Source organism: Sphaeramia orbicularis, chromosome 22 (genome assembly GCF_902148855.1).
Source record: "Sphaeramia orbicularis chromosome 22, fSphaOr1.1, whole genome shotgun sequence".
In the NCBI taxonomy this organism is placed as follows: domain Eukaryota; kingdom Metazoa; phylum Chordata; class Actinopteri; order Kurtiformes; family Apogonidae; genus Sphaeramia; species Sphaeramia orbicularis.
The window spans coordinates 44,050,227-44,076,015 of NC_043978.1; the positions used below are offsets into that span (position 1 = coordinate 44,050,227).

The 25,789-nt window shown below is 39.3% G+C and overlaps 1 protein-coding gene across 1 annotated transcript in view; it reads right to left on the reverse strand.

Annotated features, from left to right (window-relative positions):
- Positions 1-19,511: 19,511 nt before the first annotated feature.
- Positions 19,512-25,789, reverse strand: part of pxdn (peroxidasin) — a 59,324-nt gene continuing 53,046 nt past the window's right edge. The window contains exons 22-23 of the mRNA XM_030127290.1: positions 23,734-23,847; positions 19,512-22,105 (exon numbers count right to left, since the gene is read on the reverse strand). Of these exons, the coding sequence (XP_029983150.1) occupies positions 21,986-22,105; positions 23,734-23,847 (234 nt within the window). The 3' untranslated portion in view covers positions 19,512-21,985. The remainder of the gene's footprint in view (positions 22,106-23,733; positions 23,848-25,789) is intronic.

Below are 25,789 nucleotides of genomic sequence, written 5' to 3' on the forward strand. Positions count from 1 at the left end.
CTTGAAAAAGTCCCAAAGCCACAGTGATGACATCACAGCAGATATTACATCACAGTTTCCTCTGCATTTCACATGGATGATAACGGTATGTTATCTTACATGCAGGTGTGCTTCCAGTATCACTGTAAATACAACAGAAATTCTTTGATGAGAAAAACATCCATTCAACCTCAATAAACCTCATCTGTCGCCATTAATATATGAATACTGCATGAGCCATATCCTTAATGCAAAGCTATAAGTATGAATAATCGAATAATGGATAACTACCAGGAAGTGTCAATCGGTGATTCTGAAATTCTGCTAAAATTAAATAAACTGCATAATCTCACTAAAAGAAAAAAAAAAGAGTGAGGATAAAGTGGGTTCAGAAAATGAATGAATGAATCTCACTAAAAGAATGCAGAACACATGTTCCTAAAAGAAGGAAAGAAGTGAGTCACAAAAATAGGACTTCAGTATTTGCATAGATTATTTTGTTTTCTCACATACCTCAGCTGTTAAATTATTAATCATCATCCTCACTAGGGTCAGGGGGGCTGTTAAATCATACCTTATACAAATACATAGATATGCAGTATGTGCTAAAGATGCATTATCTACAAATCCAGAAGATAACAAAGCTCTGTTATCATTAATATTATGCCTTTAATCCAACATGGCTACTTTTCCCTAGTGGTGGCATTACACCTGTGACTGTATATGCATATTTATGTACAAAGCATTGCTTTTGGCTCCATTTCTGAATTATGCATGTAAATATACAGTGTATGGAAATGACACATAGTACGGCTTATTTTGTTCATTTTGCCTCATCCTAATCTGTACAAATCTAAGAACCACATCGTTATGTTATACATTTATAAAGTTATATGTTGTGTATTGGACTAATGTGACTGTAATCTTTTGTTACTTTTCCTTCACAGCAATATCATTTATAAACTTGTTTCTGAATAAACATTATGTTAAAAAAAAAAAAAAAAATTTCTTGGTCTCACTTGATCATAATTAAAACTATAAAAATGAATTAACTAAAACCAAATCTCAGATTTTAAAGTTCTGTGTTCTTGTTTTTTCATTACATTATTAAATATATATATCCAGTTACAGTGAAATTACAGTTTTTACCTGTAAATAAAATGCATAATCCCACCTATATTATATTACTGCATCTATACAGAGTACAGCTTTTTATTGTATTGAGAGGTGCAGGAAATCCAGATCCCTTGTCACTAGTGTGCATAAATAGCTACTAATACTTTGTTAGAAAAGGTTTTAGGTTTAGGTTAGTTTATTTCAGACACAGACATAATACAAAACACATGGAACAACAACAACAACAACAAAAATAATAATAATAGTAATACACAAATACAAAATTAAACAATAAAATAATAATAATAATAATAATAAGCAATACACAAAAAAATCAAATAATAGAAAAAAAGAACAATTGTTGTGCCTGAAAGGGAGTAGGAAGAAGCCACTGCTTATCCAGTCCTACCCCCTGATTCCAGTCCTCAGACTGTTAGTGCTTAATCACTTGATATACAACATAAGATTGTGATTATCTAAGGTATTTGTTGCTTACTTTTCCTGATAATAAAGAAAATTACTGAGAAAAGAGAAATGAGGCAGTGCATTGTCATACAGTTTATGGTCCATGTCACACAAACAAACACATCAGTATGTTTATCTGTTTATGGAATATGGTACAGCCTGTACATTGTTTTCTATTGTGGTGCAGGAACTTAAAAGAAAAGACCAACCCTTTGCTAAAACATCAAGGATACAATCAGTACATACAAAGAACTACTACTGGGTCTGAGTCTACACAAGTTTAGCTAAAGAGAATGTCTTGATTTCTACGTATTCAATCTGCTTTTTGTTTTCTGGGTCTTAATCTTGGTTTTCCTGTGGTTGGTTCAGCTTCGATGTCAGCTGTGACAAAGGTCACCACAACTTACATTAATGTGTAAAGCTTCCGTTTTGCTGCAGAAGCAAACAATGTATCTTTTGAAATGGAAAGAGAACACAGTCTGACAGTTAAGTTCAGACAGGATGCGATAAATATAAACGATGAATAAGGTGATGGAAGTATTGAACAGTACTTGACAGTTACTCTCAGCTGCCTGGGTATCTTTTTTTAAGTTATAATTGACCCATGTTTCAATTGGAAAAAAGAGGTTGTGGAGGGGTTTAACTCATACATAGAGTAAAGTGAATACTATCTGACAGTCAGGATGTTAACTCTGGTATAATGGATGTTTTTAGAGTCAGAATATCATTTCAATTTATTCGGATGGTACAGTGCATATTAATTAACGAACAATACATGACTGTTGGAAATATCCTGCACTTAGCACAACTGCTAATTTCCATCCACAGTCCCCATTAATTGTTATCTACCTTTGAGTTTTGAGTTTTTCTTATCTGACTTAGACAGAAGCAAAGATTGTTTTATTTGAGGCAAATCCCCTGAGGGAATTAAAATAAACCTAGATTTTATTCAAATGGAGAAGTGATACCAATAAACTGAGATAATGAGGATGCCTAAAATGTCCGGGTAACCCTAAGGGCAGGTTTGTAAGTGAAACATTTTTATCTAGAGAAAAGAGAAGCGAAAATGCAAACAAATTCTGATGGGGATATATATTACATGCACAATTATGCAAACACTGCAAAATCTCATCCAAGCAGACACCCACAACCGAAAACAATACCTTGTGCATCTGAAAAAGCAAAGCCTCTTCAAGAGAAAGTTGTACACTAGTTAATCCTTTAAGTGGCCCCTTGGCTAGTGGTTAAGTGTGCAGACCATACAGAATAAAGACACTCCTTCACATGACTCTTTTTTTATATCAGTCACTGTTTTGTTACCACAACTAACAAACCCAAGAATCAGCCACAACCAGGTGTTACCGTTGTTTCTGTTCAACTGCATCCTATTGTCATACGTACTGATGAGATTTAAAAAACCTTTGGACCCTGGAAAAAAAGGAAAGAGGGAACTAACACAAGAATTCTACAGTGTCTTAACAAATGCATTAAGACATTAAATTTATGAGTAATGTTAAGAATACGCATTTATTAATGTTGTGAAAAGTTGCAGATTAAACACACACACACACACACACACACACACACACACACACACACACACACACACACACACACACACACACACACACACAAAACAATACCAGAGAGCCTACAGTATGGATATACGTGATAATAAACTGAACAAACAGTAAGACAAGAGTGCTCTCTTCTGGATAAATCATGGAACTGCACTATTCAACTATAAACTAATACATACTACAAAGTCCAAATCCTCCAAGATTATGTAAGTTAGAGCTTTGTGAACAAAATTCACATATTCATCTAGTCATAGAAGTTAAAACAAGAAGCCACAAGGTTCATTATCTACAAATGCACCTCACCACACATTCATGGATCCTTACTTAACACACACGAATGTCTTTTCCACACATACTTCCATATTTGATGATAAATCCATTTTGGTTTGGTGTGCCCCCTTTCTGTCCCTTTGCTATAACTTTAAGTCATTCAACCACCCAAGTTATCTGAAAGGAACTCGTGGTCCAACATTACGCAACAGATATCAATCACATTTCACTTGAGACATGCTTTAGGACACAGTCAAATGCCAGATGTGAGCTGTAGTTAAACTCAGTCTGATACATCTGGACACAAGACAAAAAGTCTGAACAGGGAAAATAAAATAGGATAGGATAGAAAAAATGAACAGATGCAAATAAAATGGAATGCAAACGCCTGTAAATCTACATTGTGATGTAAACTGTGTGTTATATTTGGTGGCATCTAGTGGTTAAGTTGCAGATTGCACAGCTCTGCCCTCACCCTGACCCTGAACTACAGTACCTGCCAGAAAAGCCACAGTCTCTTGTCAGAGCCAGTGTTTGTTTTGTCAGTTCCGGGCTTTGTAGTTAAGGGGATATTAACTCTGACCCACTATCACACATAGAAAAGGAGGACACTGTCCCTTAACGCCAGATACCAGACTGTCCCTCTGTAGATATAAACAGCTCATTCTCAACCAACAAAAACATAATTCATTTTTCAGGTGATTTATATGTTAATGATACATCCCCTGACGTCCCAGTAAACCTTACATACTGGACTTTAACATAGACGTTTTCTTAGAACATTTTGTCCATTGAGAAAAAAGCTCTACACCAAAGAAGATCTGCTTTACTTATGGGCTGCCTCTACATTATAAGTGCTCGAATTTATATCAAATATGTTACTTTACAAACAAACCATGTAAACACAGAAGCAGAACACTGTTAAAATTGTAATGTTTTCAATAAAGTGTTGAGAATAGGCTGCTCAACTGTAAACTCTGGATACACTGAGTTCTTAAACAAGCATGACTGTGTGTTTTATACACTGAGTCTGCTGGACATATGACAATGTTTAGCCAGTACATTAGCCATAATAACTATGTGACAATATTTCAAACATTCATATGATCTACCACTAGTGTTTATCCCTAAAGTGTCCAAGAAAAAAGATTAATACCCTGTCAAAGTGCTCCATGAAAGAATGTAGACATAAAAAAGTGAAATGTCCAAGTAGTGGACGGTTGGAGTGCAAACACGTGACAAATGTGTGGGTAGAGGGTGACTTTGGTGGCAGATGTGGAGAAGGTTGTTCATTCCTCAGCCGTGCATTACCTGCTGCTCTGTTGAGGTGAACCTGTCACCTCTGGCCAGGAGTTAGTATGGCATGAAGTGATATATGACCATCCATTCATGTTCAGAGAAAAGGCTGCTTGTAAAAGACCATTTTACTGTGATGATTTAGAGCACCTTTAGCCCCAGGCTCATTCCAGCCGACTTTCTTTTGGTTCTGTTATGGACATGCTATAACAAGGCAGCATCAGGTGCCATCTTTGGCGCCGCAGTGGCTCCGAGGGGTCCCCATTTGAGGAAAGATGAACTCAAAAGTGGATCCTTAGCGTCTTCTATCACAGCCATTTTTTAACCACTTGTAAGTTCATCTGAACATCTGGTATTTGATAATGAAGTCACTGGTTTGACTGTTGTACTGCAATTACCTTATGATTCATTCCGCCGGGAGTCATCACTGTAGAGGGCTTTTATTGTGTCAGCGCTGCTTGTTGTCTTGGACACTTCAGAGCTGGTAATTTAGGAGTGTGTGGTAAATATCTGTGTGCATTCATGGTCAGCTCCTTTGTGAGTAGGTAACAAAGCCTTTAGCAGATGTTGGTGAACAATAGCATGTAGTAGACCAACCTAACAGTGTCACTGCCTTTTCTCAGATGAGAAAATCAGACAGGAATGTGCACATGCTAACAGTAATGCTATAGGTCCTAAGCTAGCAGACAAAATATTGTAAATTCTGTTTTTTACTAGATTCATTTATTACCCTGCCCCCCGAAGGGGAGGAAAGGGGTATTGTTTTTGGTTCGGTTTGTTTGTTTGTTAACACTCTAGTAGCGAAACTATTAATTGAATTCATACCAAATTTGGTTTATATATTGCCAGTGACCCAGAATAGATCTCCTTACATTTTGGGAACAGTAGGTCAAAGTTCAGATTTTTTATGAATTTTTTAATTCCTTTTTTTCCCCATTTACTTATAATCGGTAAAATTTCAAATGTCTGTAGCAGCAACACTATTGCTTAAATTCAAAACAAATTTGGTTTATAGTAGGGATGCACCGATACCGATACGAGTATCGGCATCGGCTCCGATACTCAGTGTATGTACTTGTACTCGTAAAACATATCCGATACAAATGCACCGATACCAGTTACGGCCATGTGACATTCACAGTTCAGTGCAGCAGGTACGAGGAGGAGGAATAATGTGTGGGGAATGTGAAGAGTGTGGAGATTTTTCAAAGTAAATAAAGGGGGACAGGACTGTACAGGTTCGCCAGAATTTTTGAGGGGCGGGGCTGTGTATCTTTGACTATGCTGATTGGTGGAACACACTTGCAGTGCTCCACACTTACATTCACCCAGTTTAAGCCAGTGTGCAAACACAAGCTTCACTTCATTTGTGTTTTGATCATGTGGAAAACAGAAGAAAAAAAAGAGGAGATGCAAGTAGTAGATGGATGTCAAGTTCCAGGCTCTTTTGACTGGATTTGATGAGGAAGAAATTCAGCTGGACTTTTCCAGAACTTTGAGGTGCGATGGAAACGCAAACCTCACAGATTACCAGGGATTCTTTTATCCTTAGAAATAAAAGTTCCCAGAAATGTTGGTGTAAAAAGGGTTATTCACATTTATGCTCTATGTGTTTAGAGCAGGGGTGTCAAACTCATTTTCGTTCAGGGGCCACATTAAACCAAATTTGATCTGAAGTGGGCCAGACCAGTAAAATAATAATATAATAATATATAAATGCCAACTCCAAACTTTCTTCTTTGTTTTAGAGGAAAAAAAGTAAAATTATGTGATGAAAATGTTTACATCTACCAACTATCCTTTAAAACAATGTGAATCACATGAACAAACTGAAATTTCTTAAGAAAATTAAGTGCAATCTTAACAATATTATGTCTCAGTTTATCATTTAAACTTGCAAATTACAACTTACAGATCACAGTGGATCAGCAAATACACAAAACATTTAATAACAGGCGGAATATTGTTAAAATTACACTTCAGACATTTCAAAATGTTTATATTTGTTGGGGTTATTCATGTTTTTGTGAAATGTTAGTTTGTTTTAGTATAAATACAGTAAAATGACATGAAAATTTTTACATTTACAAAGAAAAATGTGGAGTATTTATTTGGAGTATTTTTAGGTTATTATGATAGTATTTTACTGATCTGACCCACTTGAGATTGAATTGGTCTGTATGTGGAACCTGAACTAAAATGATTATTATCTTCAGTGTAATTTTTGCATTTCACAAATTCATCCCAAGGGCCAGACTGGACCCTTTGGCAGGCCGGATTTGGCCCCCGGGCCGCATGTTTGACACCTGTGGTTTAGAGCATAAAGAATTTTAGGGGGAGGAGTGAGGTCGATCGGCCAAATACTCAGCTTTTTCCTGCTCCAAACTATCTTTCTATCAGCCTTTTTAAACCCATTATCAGTCGACCTTTAATACAAAGTTGTTAGTGACCACTGAAGTAAAACACACTTTGATACCACACACAAACAACAGGAGCTCACAGCAGGCCTCACCCTTTCTACAGTGTGCTTTTAAGGGAGTTTCCCAACATTTTGTGCCAGATATAAATTGAATGTGCCGACAGTGTTTGGCTGGCAGCAGCAGGTTTGGACCGTCACTCCACAGACATACGTCATATTAGATAAATTCCACAACACAACTTCTGTGTACATGTTTTGTTTTACACCAAAGCATCCAAGTGTCTCCTGTTGGTTTTGGTTGTTGACGCTCTTTTCTCACACCTCTGGGAAGAAAATGTCAGATGAGCTCATTTTTATGCTGGAGGTTTTACAGCCAGTCTGTGTGGCGTCACATATGCATGAGTGTGTGAAGATACATTCCTTTAGTGTGTCAGACCGACCCCCCTCCTCCTCAGTTTGCCAGCCTGTTTGGGCTCTAGAGGAGAGCTGATTAGGGGTCCTGACAGAGAAAGGATTATCATGCTGGGTCAGACTGTACCCTGCTGGTGTCTACCAAGGAATGTAGGCAAATCAACCAGTGGGCCTATCAGTCGGCCGGTCACGCACTGAGTCATCCCATCTGCCAGTCAGTCATCTGCCAGGGAGGCAGCGAGCCAGTCCTCACATGAGATTAGCTTGGCCTTCAATCAGCAACAATTACTTGCTTAAATCAGTGTGTTTTTCTCAGCTCGATGTCCAGATCTTGTGGATGAACCCAGAGACACATTATCATATCAGTGCGGATAACTCCCCTCCTCTTGTCTTCGTTTCAGCAACAGAATCCGTTCTGTTTTCGTACTTGAAATTAATAGACCTGTAGAGGGGAGTTTGTTATGTTCATACAGGGGAGAGAGTCCCTCAGCGGGGGGAGAGGGGTCAAATGTAGCACTCTATTTGGCGCTGAGTTACAGCCGTAAATGTAATTAGGCTAACTTAAACGCTGGGAGTCTGAGGCAACATCAGGGACTGACAGGGAAAGAGGAACACAGCTGTGGGAGTGGGGTGAGCACCGGACTACGAAGACCGTCATCCATTTACAACACACGCTCACACACTGATTGTTCTGAGCTGTTAATGACAAAACCACAGATCAGTGCAGATGCAGTTACTTCCACCAGGGAGCTTATGTTTTCATTAGCCTGAGTTCGTCTGTCAGATGGATCACACAGAGACGACTACGCACTGTCATACAAAGTGTTGGAAACACTAAGGACACACCTGCTCAAATATGGAGCAGATCCAGTCAACAGAATATTTGTTCCTCTTTTTTCTAACACACAGTATATACAATATATAATAGGATATATACAGTAGGATGTTGTATTGACTTACATCAGGGGTGTCAAAGTCATTTTAGTTCAGGGGCCACATTCAGCCCAAGATGATCGGAAGTGAAATAATAACAGTGAATAAAGTACAATTACATGATGAAAATGTTTACATCTACAAAGTTTCCTTAAAAATGTGAATCATATGAACAATCTGAAATGTCTTGAGAAAAATCATTGCAATTTTAACAACATTATGCCTCAGTTTATCATTTACACAAATGCACTACAAGTTACAGATCACGGTGGATCTACAAATGCACAAAACATTCAGTAGCAGGCAGAATATTGATAAAATTGCACAAACGTTTCTTAAGACATTTCATGTTGTTCCTATTTGTTCAGGGTATTCACATTTTTTGTGAAAGGATAGTGTCACAACCCGGCTCTGAGGTTGGACAAAGATGGAGACGGAGGAGGTGGTAAAGATGTAACAAAAAAAGGTTTATTAATTCAAACTAACAAAAACCAAAACACAATATACTCCAACACAAATCGCCAGTCGAGAGGAGCATGAGGACCAGGGCAGGGCAGAGCAGGACCAGACCAGGCAGTGAGCAGAACCAAGACCTGACCAGAGCCAAGCAGAGCAGATCAGATCAGACCAGGCCAGAGCAGAGAGAGTGAAGATCCATGTTGGACTGCTTAAATAGGCATGCCACATCCGTCACTGGTGCTATTAATCGGGACATCTCCAACTGAAAAGAGAACTGACAGTGCCCCTAGTGCCCAAAAGGTGCGGGGCCGTCATAATAGTTTGTAAATGTAAACATTTTCATGTAATTCAGGTTTTTTTTTTACATTAAAACAAAGAGAAACATTTGTAGTTGACAATATTTCTAGGTTATTATGATAGTATTTTACTGGTCTGATCCACTTTAGATCATATTGGTCTGTATGTGGAACCTGAACTAACATGATTTTTGATATCCTTGATTGTTAATATCTTTAGTGTAGTTTTTGTATTTCACAAATTCATCCCATGGGCCAGATTGGACCCTGTGGGGGGGCAGTTTTGGCCCACAGGCTGTATGTTTAACACCTGTGACTTAAGTGAACGAGGTTATGTTCAGAATGAATATGGGCTGTTTTTGATGATGTACAATAATCTTTTTTTTTGTACATTTATTTTGCCCTTAATCAAAAATGACATAATAAAACTACCATTATTTTTAACTTGATCTAAGGCACTGACTAAACTATTCAATGAGCCTGCATTCTATGGATAAAATCTACAACATCATTCATTACACTGTTAATCTGATTGACCAGAAATCCACAATAACCTCACATTTATCACCACTGTACACACATTTTAACAGATGAGGTGGCCACGTCATTAAGGTGATGGACTGCTTATCCATTATGCTCTGCATGCATGGGTTCAAATCTCATCCTCATCAACTTATTATTAGCTGATGTGCCCTTGAGCAAGACACTTTACCCCCCAGTTTATCCTCAAACATGGCAGCCCACTGGTCCAAGACTGCAGTGTAAGGTGTGTTCCTGCATGTTGATAGCTCCTGCTGGTGCATGTCCACACGTACAATAGACAGACAAATAACGACTCTTTCTTAATATGAGGGAAAATATGGCGTCAAACATTAACATGTGAAATGTGACCACATACTGTATGTGAATAAAGGGATTTTTCAAGGTCATATCAATTTATTCCAGCAATTTAATGCACAATGTTTACTCTACACTGACGATAAAAATTCATTTGTATTATCGAATCACTCTCCGAGTGATTTCTTGTTTATAAGCTGCACAAGAAAAGCACTCGGAGAGCGCAGACCTCTGCCAAGACAGATCGGCCCCCCCCACCCCCTGATCACCACCAAAATTTAATAATTTCTTCCTTGTGCCAGTATCAACATTTCCTGAAATTTTCATGAAAATCCATCCATAACTTTTTGAGTTATGTTGCTAACTAACAAACAAACAAACAAACACGCAAACACACAAAGCAAAGTGATCACAATACCTCCTGGCGGAGGTAATCAGCTCCACACATGGCTCAACTCTCATGTCTTCGATTGGTTCTCAGGTTTGTGAACTCTTGAGTCCAATTAGCTCTTTTTCGAATCACTAGACTGAGGATTCACCTCAGCATCAATAGGTGTGTTCAATAAAGACATGAAATAGAATTATCTGTGTAGTATTAGATTAGGAACACTGTGAGATAGATGCTGATCAGATCATATTTTATGATCAATTCATGTAAAAACTAAATTTCAAAGGCTTCACATAATTTTTCTTGCCACTAACATTCAATACCAAATGATAAAATAAATGTTTATATTAAATATAGCAAAGAAACTGTCTCTGAGACTAAAAATGTGCTAAATCACACATACTTTAAGAAGAATTGCAAAACAAACAACAAAATTGTTGGTTATCTGATGGTTTCAATATATATGGTTAAGTGTTATTACACATATTGGTTTATGTACATTTATACAATACATTTACAAATGTTCCACTAGAAAGAACCTGTAAAGTGAATGTACTGTAATGTGCAGACAGTGTCTTAAAGTAGATCTGGTTGCTCTGACACATACATTCCTTTGGAGTAAAACCTGTTCTCACATTAATTCTCAGAATTTCACATTTTAACCCAAGACTGTATCTTAGAAACTACAGCCAACCAGCATTTTTGACTAAATTTTTCTTTCACCACTTTTATTACAGAGGCATTTTACATGTAGGCTGGTGTTATCAATTATGTGTGTGATTTATGTGACACTGATGACACTGATAACTATTTAAATAAAATTATTATAGAACTAAATTATTTAATCACACTTTTTAAAACATGAAATTAATTAAGTAAAAGCAGAAACAGGATATTTAGTAAATATGTGAAATAGTCAATAATGAAATCAATGCATTTCAGAGGAAACTTTCAACTATGCATGAAATTGCAAAGGAAATGACTACATGTCTGTTTTTTTTTTTTTAGCTGTGTTGTGCATTAGAAGGGGAGTGATGGAAATATGATTTTTATTCAAGAATTAAGAATGAAAATAAAAAGAAGCATGTTATAATCAATGACAAGTTAAATGAGTACGTGGATAAACTGATGATGAAAATGAATGATTGCAAATATGTAGAAAATATAAGTTCTCTGTGTGTTCTGTGTCTGTGTAAATATATTCAGTGTGTTTCTGCAGTTTATGAAAAATATTATACATATAAACAGCTTTGGGTACAAATAAGACATCTGGTCCCTCAAAGTTATGATGAAATCCACAGAGAGCGAGCTGAAACAGACTGTTCGAAAGGTAAACAAGGAAAGTAAACAGAATATAGACGAGGATTTTCAGGGTTTGTGTGGGCAGAACCACCACAGAGGGACCTCCTCAGGGGACAATTACTGCAAATGAGGCCAACAAGTTCTTTGCCAGGTTCCATGTGCATGACTGTTCCACAAGAGCGCGCATCCATTTTCTTGTCACTGTCTCGGAGAACGTGTGTCTTCCCATCACCATCACAGCTCATCAAGTTCACCATCAGTTAAGACGACTGAGAACAATTACAGCCGCTCACGTCCACCATCCCCACGTCTGAGAACACACTACTCATCAGATGCACTGTGTTTTAATATCTCCCATCTGCCTCAAGTGTCTACAGGAGAAACACATGCATTTTGTAGCATTAACCCATAAAGACCCAGAGCTGCTTTTGTGGCAGTTTCCAGATTCCTTTTTCTCTCTATTTAATCTTTCTTAAGTGATTGATCACCAATTATTATAATATTATCCTCTTTATTTTGCATTTTTTCGGTGAAAATCTGGTATTTTGCTAGATTTAATTGACTGATTGTATATATGTTCATAAAAGCTCAGATTAAAGTTGAGGGTTATTACAACAGAAACAGAGAAAACTGACAAAAAAAGTAATGTTTTAAACAAAATATTTCATTAAAGGGGTCTTATTTTGCTAAACCCGCTTTTATTAGTCTTTGGTTCATTTATTTGTGTATTTGGACCCTAATGGTTCAAAAAGTTTGAATTTGAACCCTCCAGGTGCTGCAAAGCTATCTTTACATTCATTCTGGCAAAAATCGAGTGGATTTCTACAACCCGTTTTAATTCCTGCTTAATTTCTTATGTCTACAGGGTGGGGAAGCAAAATTTACAATGAACATTTAGTTGTTTTTTCTCAGCAGGCACTACATCAATTGTTTTGAAACCAAACATATATTGATGTCATAATCATACCTAACACTATTATCCATACCTTTTCAGAAACTTTTGCCCATATGAGTAATCAGGAAAGCAAACGTCAAAGAGTGTGTGATTTGCTGAATGCACTCGTCACACCAAAGGAGATTTCAAAAATAGTTGGAGTGTCCATAAAGACTGTTTATAATGTAAAGAAGAGAATGACTATGAGCAAAACTATTACGAGAAAGTCTGGAAGATACTATTAAAGAAGAATGGGAGAAGTTGTCACCCGAATATTTGAGGAACACTTGCGCAAGTTTCAGGAAGCGTGTGAAGGCAGTTACTGAGAAAGAAGGACACATAGAATAAAAACATTTTCTATTATGTCAATTTTCTTGTGGCAAATAAATTCTCATGACTTTCAATAAACTAACTGGTCATACACTGTCTTTCAATACCTGCCTCAAAATATTGTAAATTTTGCTTCCCCACCCTGTATAACTAGTTACATCACGACATTTGCACATATAAGGCCAAGACTTCCAATGAACATTTCTCTGAGTACGACATAATTGTTTGTCAGCAGCAGCAGTTGTAGTCCATACTGAAAATATGTCCAAACTTCAAGCCGATTACCTGAAATGTTCAGTTGTTGGTTGAACGGGACAGAGCAGCACAGCCAACAACGTGGAGGGGGCGGGGCATGAAGTGGCTCATGTGCATTTAAAGGGCCAGCGCTCAAAACAACCTTTCTGGTGTCATTACTCAGAAATAGGGTTGAAGATGGACCTGTGGAGTTGAATTAATGAAGAATTCAGACCCAAGCAGAGCATTTACAGTTTATGTAGACCACAAGGAAATGTTTTAAAATGAATAATTCCATTAAAACAAAAAAAGCAAAATGCCACATTTTTAAGACCCATACATTCACCAGCGACCAAAATCATTTACTGATATACATTTACATTTATGCATTTGGCAGATGCTTTTTTCCAAAGTGACTTACAGAGGAAAACCAAAATAAAAGAATAAAATACAAGAATAGATTAAAGACATAAAGCAGCTTTACAATTAAAGACAGTTTTGTACAGAAGAATAAAAAAGCAAAATGATAGACTAAAATACAAGAATAGATTAAAAAGACATAAAAACAGCTGTACAATTAAAAGAGTGTATAAAAATACCAAGTAAAAACAACAGAATAAACATAACATATATAAAATGGAATGTCTGACAGTGCTAGGACAGGAGGTGCTCTTGGAAGAGCTGGGTCTTCAGGAGCTTCTTGAAGATAGGCAGGGACGCCTCTGTTCTGGTAGTGCTTGGTAGATCATTCCACCAACATGGAACGACCCATGAAAAGAGCCTGGATTTTCTTGTGCAAGGTTTCGGGACCACTAGACAACATTTCCTACATGAGCGGAGTGGTCGTGAGGCAACATAAGCTTTTATCAGTGCACCTAAGTAGGTAGGAGCAGACCCATGGAGAATTTTGTAGGCTAGCATTAATGATCTGAATTTGATGCGGGCAGCTATGGGTAGCCAGTGTAACTCAATGAGTAAGGGGGTGACATGTGCCCCTTTAGGCTGACTGAAGACCAGACGTGCCACCGTATTCTGGACCTTCTGTAGTGGTTTGACAGCACAGGCTGGGAGGCCTGTTAGAAGAGCATTGCAGCAGTCAAGGTGGGAGATAACCATGGTCTGCACCAGGAGCTGGGTGGCCTGTTGGGTTAGGTATGGCCTGAACTTTCTTAAGTTGAACAGAGTAAAACAACAAGATTAGGTGACAGAGGCAACATGATCTGTGAAGGTCAACTGATTATCAATCATGACTCCCAAGTTTCTAGCTACTTCGGTAGGAGCCAGAGATAAGGAGTCAGTTTTGATGGAGATGTCATGTTGTATGGTTGGCTTAGCTGGGAAGACCAGCAGTTCAGTTTTGGACAGGTTTAGCTGTCCAAAATGTTTAATACCTGTTGATCCACTTGTTCTCTGAATACATATACATAATTGGTGTAAAATATGTCATCTTTTCATGGTCATCAGATATGACCCACTTGGACGTTCAGAGGCTCTGTAGTTACCGTGGAAACACCGTCATCTTCTACAAAATTGATTCACCAGTAAAACCCATGGAGTTTGATAAATGACAGTGAATGGAGACACTTTATGTTCGGTTAATGCTATATTTTACTTAAAAAGTCAGTTTTTCTTCAGTTTTTTCTGTTTCTGATGTAATAACCCTCAACTTTAACATGAACTTTTATGAACATCTTCATGATCAGTAAATTAAATATAGAAAAATACCTGATTTTCCCCCCCCCAAAAAAGAAGCAAAATACAGAAGATGATATTTTAGTAAATAATGATCAATCACTTAAGAAAAGTTAAACATGGATTAAAAAATATTTTGGAACTGCCACAAAAGTAGAGCCTGGTCTTTATGTTTTAACCAAGCATTACTGGTGAATCAATTTTGTAGAAGATGACGGTGTTTCCACGTTCACGATGGAGCCTCTGAATGTCCAAATGGGTCATATCTGATGACCATGAAAAGATGAGAAACTGTATTTTACACCAATTATTCACATGCATTGATAGGATTAATGAGTCAACAGATATTAAACAGTTTAGATCAGTAGATGGTTTAGGTCACCAGTGGCTGTTTGGGTCTTTATGGGTTAAAATCAAACAGGTTTATTCTTCACTAATTCAATATTGCAGGTTTGATTTGATCTCTATTTGGTTTCATACCACCTCTGTTTGCAAAGGTGTTCTGACTGAAATATACGAAGGTTTTTTTTAAGTCCTCACATATTAGAAGGTTCAGCTGTAAACTCAGCGTCTGGTCTGACACAGGAGGTTAAAGTTTGGGTTAAACCAAAGGAAGAATGGAAACAAGATAAACACAACTTAACACATTTTAATAGACTTTTACACTTCCATCAGCCACAGATCTGAGGTAGTTTCATGTTTATCTGATGACTATACAGCTTCGACATGGTTGACTCTTTCTGTAACATGTCACTTTTTGGGTTCTGTTTGGTGCTGGTTTAGTATAAGTATAAATCCTTTACAGCACTGTGTGAAAAACTGACTCAAGTAGAATTTACTGGGCACAAAATCACCTGACTTTTGTCATTTAATATGTTTATTTTTTTTCTAAATGGGTTATCCTATCTCCAAACCTCTAACCATACACCATTTTTTACCTGCTGTCTCCTGGTAACATTTCATCCGTTCTCTTTGAGATGTTTCCGTTTATCTTGCTGTTCTGCTTTTAGCCTCTTGGGAGATATGCATCATGGTACATCACATCATGTGGGATGAAAGGTCAGCAGACTTCTGAACAGCCTGTACAAGCACATCCTGACTCCTTAAAAAAAGATAAACACATTTCAATCACCTCAAAACACACCATACTATGAAATTACTGCACAATTCCATATTGAAAACTTTAAAGACAATATGTCAATTTTGATTTGATTTTGATTTAATAAAGCCCTTTGTGACCGTCTGTGAAAAGTGCTCTATAAATAAAATGTACTTACTTACTTACCTAAATAACACCATAATGCACACAGCACTAATGGATGTTATTACAAGTGCAAGGGTTCCAGGTAGACTTTTTAGTTTATATAGTAATGGGATGTTTAAACCACAGCAATGTATCTCATTCTATAACGGAGGTTCGTACACATTCTTCAAGGTCAAATTCAAACACTTTTAAGGGTCATTTTCAAATTTTTCCAGCACAGCACCTTATCGTTAGGGTAAAATACATATCTACAAGAATACATATACTCAGGATTATTTTTTTCACAATGATGTACATTGTATTATGCTATAAACATCTAAAATTATGTTTCATAATAGCAAAAAGTTTAGAAATGAAAGGAGAACACAAAGTTTTATTCAAAAAAAAGGAAAGCAACTTGGTGTTCTTCAGACACATTAAGATAAAAATGTACCTGGAGTTGACCTGAGAACACCTGGTAATTTTCTTTTTTGACACATAGTTCTATTTTTCAAATGTATCACTGCTCTGTAAGTAGCTTTGGTTATAACTGCAAACACTTTCAAGCACTTAAACTAAAATTCAAGCACTTTTCAGACCTTGAAAACACAACACTGAAATTCAAGCTGAGATTTTTCAGGACCACACTACAAACGGAGGAGTATGAAAAATCTCCCATAATTCTGTTCGAATCATCGGCAAGATGAAGGTAAACACAGCAAAAAAGTGCAGCAGTGTGATGAAAAAAACACACAAATGTACAGATTTTCTTTGTGAAACAACTTAATCATTTGATTGCCTGTTTAATGCCATTTTAATGTGTGATAGATCACATTTCTGTGGTTTATGGTTGATAGCTGTAAACAGATGACCAAAGCCCATGTAACAGAGACAGCTACAGCTGCTGACGGCATGGGGAATACTATCACAAGCAAACTGATGACTGCTGATGACGTAACAGGTCTCGAAGGGTTGTCTCATTTCATAGGAGAATGTTTCAACCCCCACCCCATGCAACTCTGTTTCAAGGGGTAGTGCCAAGTGCAAGGCCCAAGGGGGAGGGGTAAGGGGGAGAGCCAAGGGGTGAATTGGGATTGGGCCTTGATGACATACGGTCACATTTCACTGGTATGAATATATTTTCCTCAGAGGATGAGGTTGAATTAAGGTCTTAATCCCCTCTCTGCTCGTTCGTCCACAGTCACTGTCCCAGCCAATGTTCTACTTTACAGAACTAATGACATTGCCAACTATCAGACAGCCTTGGACACATCTCAGAGGATCATCTGATTTAGGCATGTCTAGGACATTTCAGGACAAAGGCAGTGGAGTCCACAGTGACTCAGTGAACCCTGGTTTTGCTGCTGTGACTCTATCCCTGGTGATTTCACACAGGTATGAGCTGTTTTACACACTCTAAACCTGCACTATAAACTGAGTGGGCCTTTTGCGTCAAAGCCAAAAACACAAGTGGGACGCCATCTCATGACATTTCCCACCCACTGGGGGTGACAAGGCACCGCTGCAGTCCTTTGAGTCCCGGGACGTGAAACCTATTTTCCCCCAGTGGGACACCACTTCTCTCCCTTTCATCCGCCTCGCACTGGAAATGAGAATGACGTTCCATTAGCGAGGGGAAAGAATTCCCCACCTTTGGCGAATGCGCGGTGCAACGCCGAGAGCCAATTGCCTAAATGAAATTCCAGTCGGTGATGAGTGGGAAGTGAGAGGCATACCGGGGAGCCAGGCCTGTGCAGCTGCAGACTTGTGTCCCATCCAAACTGGGAACGCCACAGTCATCTGTCTCCCTTTCCCAGGGACTGCTGGAGGATCTGCACATCTTTAAAGGTTTACAGGATTGGGGAGACAGATTTTAGCAGAATACACACTTGACTCGTGTAGAATCTAAGGCAGGGATGTCAAACTCATTTCAGTTCAGGGGCCACATACACCCAATTCGACCCCAAGAGGGCCGGACCAGTAAAATAATAGTAACTTAGAAATAAAGAAATGATGACCACTCTAAATTAATCTTTTTGTTTTAGTATAAAAACTTACTTCTACAAACTGTCCTTAAACAAAAAATGTGCATAACCTGAACAAATATGAACAATCAGAAATTGCTTGAGAAAAATTGTACCTTTAACTACATTATGCCTCAACTTATTTACTCATGTGCATTACAACTAACAGATCACAGTGGATCTACGAATACACAAAACATTTAGTTACAGGCGTCTGGGGCGGAAAAATATAGATTTTAGCAACAACTTGATTGTCTGTCTTCTGTGTAATCGTTGCAAATTCATGCTGGGGGCCAGATTGAACCCCTTGTAGTGCCAGGTTTTGGCCCACGGGCCGTACATTTGACACCTGCAATCTAAGGCCTCATAGGTGGTTTGTTCACTGGGGTTCGTGTGTGTTATCAATACATCTAGATCAAGACAGAATTTCCTTTTCTTTAGTAGAGACTTACATGGAAAGCTTGTCCATCCTCCTCCAAAGTAAACAACCTGGACCTTTAGTTGGAGGTGAAGGAACGGGAAACTGCAGCAGACGTTGAGAGATATGGGAACAACCAAGAGGAAGTGTGTATGTGTGTGTGTATTCACATTTAGATCTCCCTGGAATACACCTATTACTCTCAAGTAAGGCAGGTCCCTTGTTGTCAGGGTGATAATGTCTTTTCCTGCCTGGGTAGAAAGATGAAGGTTCTTTTATCTGCGCAGCCACTGGAAACCTCATTTCCTGGTCCAGTTTTCTTTCCAGGGCCTCCGTCCACTCAACTGCCCTGGCTGCCAGCGCTCGGGGGTCTGCGGGGAGAGGTTTGAGAGAGGGCTGACGAGGGAGAGACACAAATGGAGGGGAAAAAGAAGTAGGAGGCTGATGTGATAAAAGGGAGAGATTGTAGGAGAATGCAGATTAATTAGTGAGAACTGAAATCTCATCATGCGTTCAGATTGTGTTGTACAGGAATTAACTTAGTCTTTTCTCTAAATAAGGGCCTGCTATTGACATTTCCACTAATCGCTTTCTGTGTGTGTTCTGCAGTCTTACTTGTAAATTGTATTTGTGAAAAACCTGGATGAACAACAGAGAAACATTCTGACAGGGAAATAAACACGTATGGTTACTTGGGGTTCCCAGAGAAGGGCAGGACAAACTAACAACTGAGAGAGCCAAGTCACAAATGAAGCTGTGATGACTGTGATGTGATGTTATTTAGTTACAACGCTGATGAACTGATGACTGCTCACAGATTGATCCCATCTGTCGGTTACTCTGATCAGTCTGGTCTTGTAGTGAAGAAGGCAGCGGCGTCAGGGCTGTAACTCAGATGTGGCTTATTTTATTTATTCATTTTTACTGTTGAGAGGCATTACAGTGCAAACCATTCTTTGGCAAACGTACAATACAAATGTCATGATAGGTAATATTCTATCCACATTGACCACTAGTTCAGGGACAGTGTAGGTAAAGCATGTTCAGTCTCGCAGAGCAGTGCATTCCATTGACACATGGGAGGATTTTTCAGAAGAGGGTAGGAAAAAATATAACGCTAATACAACAGATTATAGAATATGACAACTAGTAACAAAAAGCTCACAGCGCTTTTGCAACCAAACCTTGGGAATCTCACCAAAATGCATTTAGCCTAAAGAGGACACACACTCTTATTCATACATAAAGTTTATGTTTAAAAAAACTGAAAATTGAGTAGAACATTCACACACTGGAACACATGAAGGAACATGTATGTAGAGACAAATACACAGCTGTAAACACACAGTTTGATACACAAACTGGTCCAGTATACTTAAACTTGATATGATACCAATTTGCCAGTGTGACTGCTGCCAGCCTTGTAATCTATCGGAGCTGTGAGTGGAACATTCTGCAGGGTTCTCTCTGTTCAGTGACAGCTTGCTCAGGACGTTACCACATAAAGAAAACAATGGAAAAGGAACACGGCAGCTGGAGCCGCTTCACCACAATTAGGAGCAGAGGAAAACAGGGAAATAAAAGGTGACTTCTGTAACGCTGAGTGAACCAGTGCATGGGATTGAGCGAGTGGCGTTTAGTGTCTGTACAGTAGACGTAGAGGGCCAGTTGACAGGAGTCGCCGCCTTCGTGACGGAAAGCTGCTCGAGACTTGTTTCTGATTGACAATCCCAATCATCGCCCTCCCCCTCCCCCGACATCACCCTTGCTTCCCCTTTCATATGGCTTCCATTACAGCGGAATGAGGGTCAGAGGGCTGCGCTCCACACATGCTTGGCTGAATGACGTCACCCCAGTCTCAAAAACTTCAACATGGCAGAAAAACACGAGCGGGGCGAGCATTCCTAAACTATATCAACACTGCAGCTGGTCCTCACAGGGGGAAACGTCTGCAAACTAAACACACGAGCAAAAACTTTAAAAAAGGAAGAGGCCAAGTGGATGCCTGACAAAGGAATGCATGCAAGCGTGTCCTGGTGTAAACTAAAGCTAGAGAACTGCAGGTCCAAAAATGCAGAGAGGACCGGTCGACAGCTATGGAGCAGTCCTTCAGGTGTGTGTAGTCTAAACACTAAACAAGAAATTCAAACGGAAAATGGTGAGTGGGCCAGAAGGAGAATACTGCTGTGGTAAAGGTAGCAGTACCAAAGGCTAAAACCTGACCTCATTACAACATTCATACAGAGTTTCATAGATACACACATGCTATTGATGTAGTTTTAGAAGTTATTAAAATCATACATTTGGCTTTTCACAATATTAAAGTGGTTACATGAATAATCTTACACTGTTTTCTGAAAACAAAATAAAACTTTGAGTGAAAGGAACATGACAGTGCAAGAGCTGGTTGGAGTGTCCTTCAGCGGGGAGCACCACACGGTCCGCCTCGGTCAAGTTCAGGACAGGCCAGCACACATTAAGCCAGTTAACTAACATGTTGTCTATGGAAGAAGGAGCAGTAATCAGTAGACATCTCTTTTGCATTACAAACGTTTTTGTAGGGCTTCACATTATCTTCATATGTAAGAATTATTTTTTTTATACAAAATGGGAGAAAACATCTTTATAACATGAAATAAAGCACCTTAGATAAAAAAGATGAAGTAACTCTATTCATAAAATGTCTTTAAAGATTGAATAAAACGGTCCTCTCAATTAGGATTTATCATAAAAAGGCATATACTGAGTGTATATAGGATGCTTTGCATACAAAAGACAATACTTTAAAGGTTTGTATTTAGTGATTAAATCATTAAAAGAGGGCAAAATAGCACCAGTTTTCTCTCTAACCTGAGAATATTTTGAGACAACAAAATGGCTGCCGCCTTTTCGATTTACTTCCCTTTCCTGCTTTTTGACGGCAACTTGGCCCTGCGTTTCGTCACCAGGTGTTGGTCGCAAACACAGTGGCTGTTTGTTACACTTCAGAAGCCTCAGCAGACTCGAGGAGAGGTTTGTCCGTCGTGTTTACAATTTGCCCATCCATCCATTCATCCATCCACCCATCGGTTCAGAAATAAATCCATTTAGTGATGGCTGGCTTGTTGCCAGTGGATTTCAAACCAAGCCTCAGGCTGCCGACCCTGGAGGGGGCAACAGTCCAGAGAGAAACAAAACCCTCCTCTGATCCAAGAAAAAGAATACAAAATTAAAACCAAAAAAATGAGGCTATTGGGTCTATCGAGGCTATCGGTGGCTGCAACTTAGCACACCTGTACGAGTCTCATCTCTCTGGATGTCTGTGTGTGAGAGTGTGACTTTCAGACACTAGAGTGTATTTGTCGGAGGCGTCCTGAGGGTTATTCATGGCGGGGGTCTGCCTGTTGGAGGCACACCGGGCAGCAGGCACCTTTTAGCTTGACAGGCTGTTTGCACTCCACCGGTGGACAAGACTCCACAAAGCAGGTCACCTGGGCATCCTGAGGAGGCAAAGACAAGGAGTCAACAAGGCCAACAGGTCAGGTCCAATATGAGGGTGAACTTGAAGAAATGGTCATGATCAGTGTTTGAAAATTAGCCTGGAGAGATAAACCCCAAAAGCACCATAAACCAGAGACGATAAACATCAGAGCTGATAATGGAGCAAATTAAAGAACATTTTTTATGGTGAGGGCCAGGCACAGACAGGAGGCGTTTCTGTTTTTGGGTTGTTCCAAAAATTGCTTTATGGCAGGTGGATATGTGTGCCTCACAATAAAAGTATGAGAACAAACACAAGTTTAGTGTTATAAGTGCGCATGCTTGGTCGTCTGAGGAATCACTCATAACAGCCACAATGCTTATAATAACATGATATGTTTTGGGTTTCTTTAGATGCACACACAAATGTACAACAGGTAACCTACACATTAATTTAATATGTCTGATATGAACTGAGACTGACATTATATATAACTGACAGATTATATTCAAAGAGAAATATTGCAATTTGTGATATATTTCATTACTGAAAAGCAGAACATTAAAATGGATCTGTTTGTAAATAATTATTCCACCTTCTCTGGGGTGATGAGGGAGTGCGTTTGCGTGAGAATAAAAAATAATACTAAAAGCTGACCCTTCTAGAAATGTAACGCTATGCACTGGTTCAATGCAGCAAACACAGGTACAGGTGAGCACTGGGACATCTCTTCTAAAATAACTCTGTAGTATGTTAATATACTGGTGGAGTCACCGTGAAGTCACTGTTAAAGTACCTGTGTTTGAATTGTTCTGTAATTAAAATAAGTGACACTGTTTATCTTTTTCAACCAGTTCTTACTTTTGATGTTTTTCTCCTGTTCCTGTGAAGAACATTCATTATGAGTGGGTCAGTTCTTTTTCAGGCACAGAAATGAAAGTTTTGCTCATGACAAAATCCTCCACTGAGGTGCTTGATGACACGGCATAAGTGAACAATGAAGTGCTTTGTTTGAGAGCACCAACCAAACTGTTCTCTCCCAGACAGTACTGCTCATTGTGCTTCTGCCTGCCAAATTGAATTATTACAAAAATCCTCCAATTATAGAGAGGCGTGGAAGGTGGAAGGACATAGTTTAGAACAGCCACGGGGGAAAAGAGACGAACATAGAAGAACTGACAGGTGTATAATCAGCAGTGGTGAAATGATGGAAAGATGGCTACAAGGAAGGAAAGGAGGGAAGGAGGCTCGACAGAGATCAGAGGCAGCCTGATTTGGCATGGGTAACCCTCACCTCTGCCAACAGTTGGCAATTGAAAAAGTGTCAGAGATAAAGAATGAAAGCAGAAAAATGGCCGGTGCACACAAACACAATGTGGGGAGACGTTGGTGCCAGGAGGAGGCTGCTGCCAAGAGGAGCTGGAGGAGGTGAAACGCTGACAAGAGCGCCAGAAACAAAGTGATGTGTTTTAAGTGGGCAGACCACTCACATTCAAACACTACTGATGAACAACTTGTGTCCAGAGAAACAGAGACACTCCAACATGATGAAGGATTTGGTATTGTGTACATGTACGAACGTGCAAACGTATGTGACCCTCAGAGTCAACCATCTGTGGTGTATTGACATGCATGTGTTGAACATACTCTGCATTCGCAGGTGGAGCAGGGGTCCTTTTTCCACCGTTCTCCATCTGTTCGCTCACGTCCTTCACTGTCAGTGCAGTCAGTCTTGCTCAGACGGGCTTCAAGTCGTTTAATCTGCAAAGATAGACAAAGCAAACATTTGACTCGACATGTCCCGGTGAATTCTTAGAAAACAAGAGTCACATGTACACAAGAATGTGAAAGCTGCTTGTGGCACAGTAAGAGCCAGCCCTGGGATCCTGCTGGATACTGAACTCAACCTAATCCCACCTCAAACACACTCACTGTTAATATACACAATCTGAAAATACAGAGACTGTAACGCTCGACTTATCACTGTGCATTTAAAAGGCTGCAGCTGACCAGAGGACAAGGACAGGATGCTGGGCCTCAACCAATGGAATTAACTGTACTATATGTTAATGGAAAACATGCCTGCATGTACAGTATGGAGTCAACGCTGTGTCAGAGAGTTAGGGATGGGAATCGAGAACGGTTATTTTTGAGAACCGGATCCCAGTAGCTCGATTACTTGGAATCATTTGCCTGCCTGCTTGACGATTCTGCTTATCGATTCCGCCTTCGTTGCGCATGCGCGATGATGTCATGCGTACGCTGCATTGTTTTGGTCAGAACGTAGCCAACATGGCATTGAGGCAGAAACGGTCTAAAAAGACGACACCAGGGCCACTTGTAACACTTGCAAAGCTTCCATTTCTCCAAAAGGGTGGAATCTGTCCAATATGCTCAAACATTTGTCCACAGCATGTGATTCATTTGATATACTACTTAGCGGCGCTTGTGAATCTAGCTGCAGAGTGAACACCAGCCATCATCCGGGTTCTGGTTCTGGTGTGGGCAACAAATGTGGTATCCCCTCAAATACAAGTTTCCGAAGGCAGGGGAAAGGAAATGAGGTGCACAACAACGGGAAACAGGCAGAGTCGAACTGGTTCCACATAGTGGAAATGCAGCAATAGAGGAATTAGTGAAACATCTTTAGTTTCACTTTCACCGTACTCCCCCCCCAAACCGGGCACGGCGTCATCTGTTGTTATTATTATTTGTACATACTGTATATGTTATATTTTCTGTGTAGAGATGGAAATATAAAAGACCATTAATGCAAACATACCCGTTTCTACTCCTATATTCCCGCACCCAATGAGAATCAATAAGAGAATCAATAAGGAATCGGATCCATAAGCAAAACTGATGATGGAATCTGAATCATTAAATTCTTATTGATTCCCATCCCTAGTCAGAGTGTTAGCCTATAGCACAGATGCACCAGGCATGTAGTGTGTTCAAATGAAAACGTAAAAGAGCAACACATGTTTAGACCCTTAAGACGCTTTTTCTGATTTCATATATTTTTATTTTTACAGGGTCTGCTGATGTGCTCACTGAATGCCCCTCTTTCTTTTCTAAGTGTTATGTCATAAAGAAATTGGCTTTCAAGTCTTGAAATTGTCCCTGTTGTTCCAAAAGGCTTGAAATGACCCTGATGATAAAGAACTGTCACAGACCTACCTCAAAAATAAATCAATGAACTCTGTCATCTGTCCAAAACTCAACCTCAACTTCCACCATTATGTTATTACCTCACACACCTGCATGAATCTCTTGTCACACACCTGCATAAAGCATTCATCAACCATAACAGACATTGAGTGTGATAGCAGGTATGTGTACATGCAGAACACCCAATTATCAGCGGTGTCTCTGGAATCTGCTGCCCAATATCAGGTTTCTCACTAGGATTTTTTCACAGCTAGGGGCACCATGTACGTGGCGCGAGTTTTGTAGGGGGGTCCGGGAGCGTAAGGCAAGTGATGTTGCCGGGTGGGCGTCAGACAATATCAAGGCACACAAAGGGGTGTTGATTATATTGTTCTCATTTCCTGTCTGCAGCGCTTTGCGCCAAGACAAAGGAATATATTTTTTCTAATTCAAATCTTGTTATCATTACATTGGGTCACACACACACACAAAAAAACACCGCTATGCTGGTTGAAAGACAGTGTCGCGGGTCAAATCTCAGCATCGGGGCCCC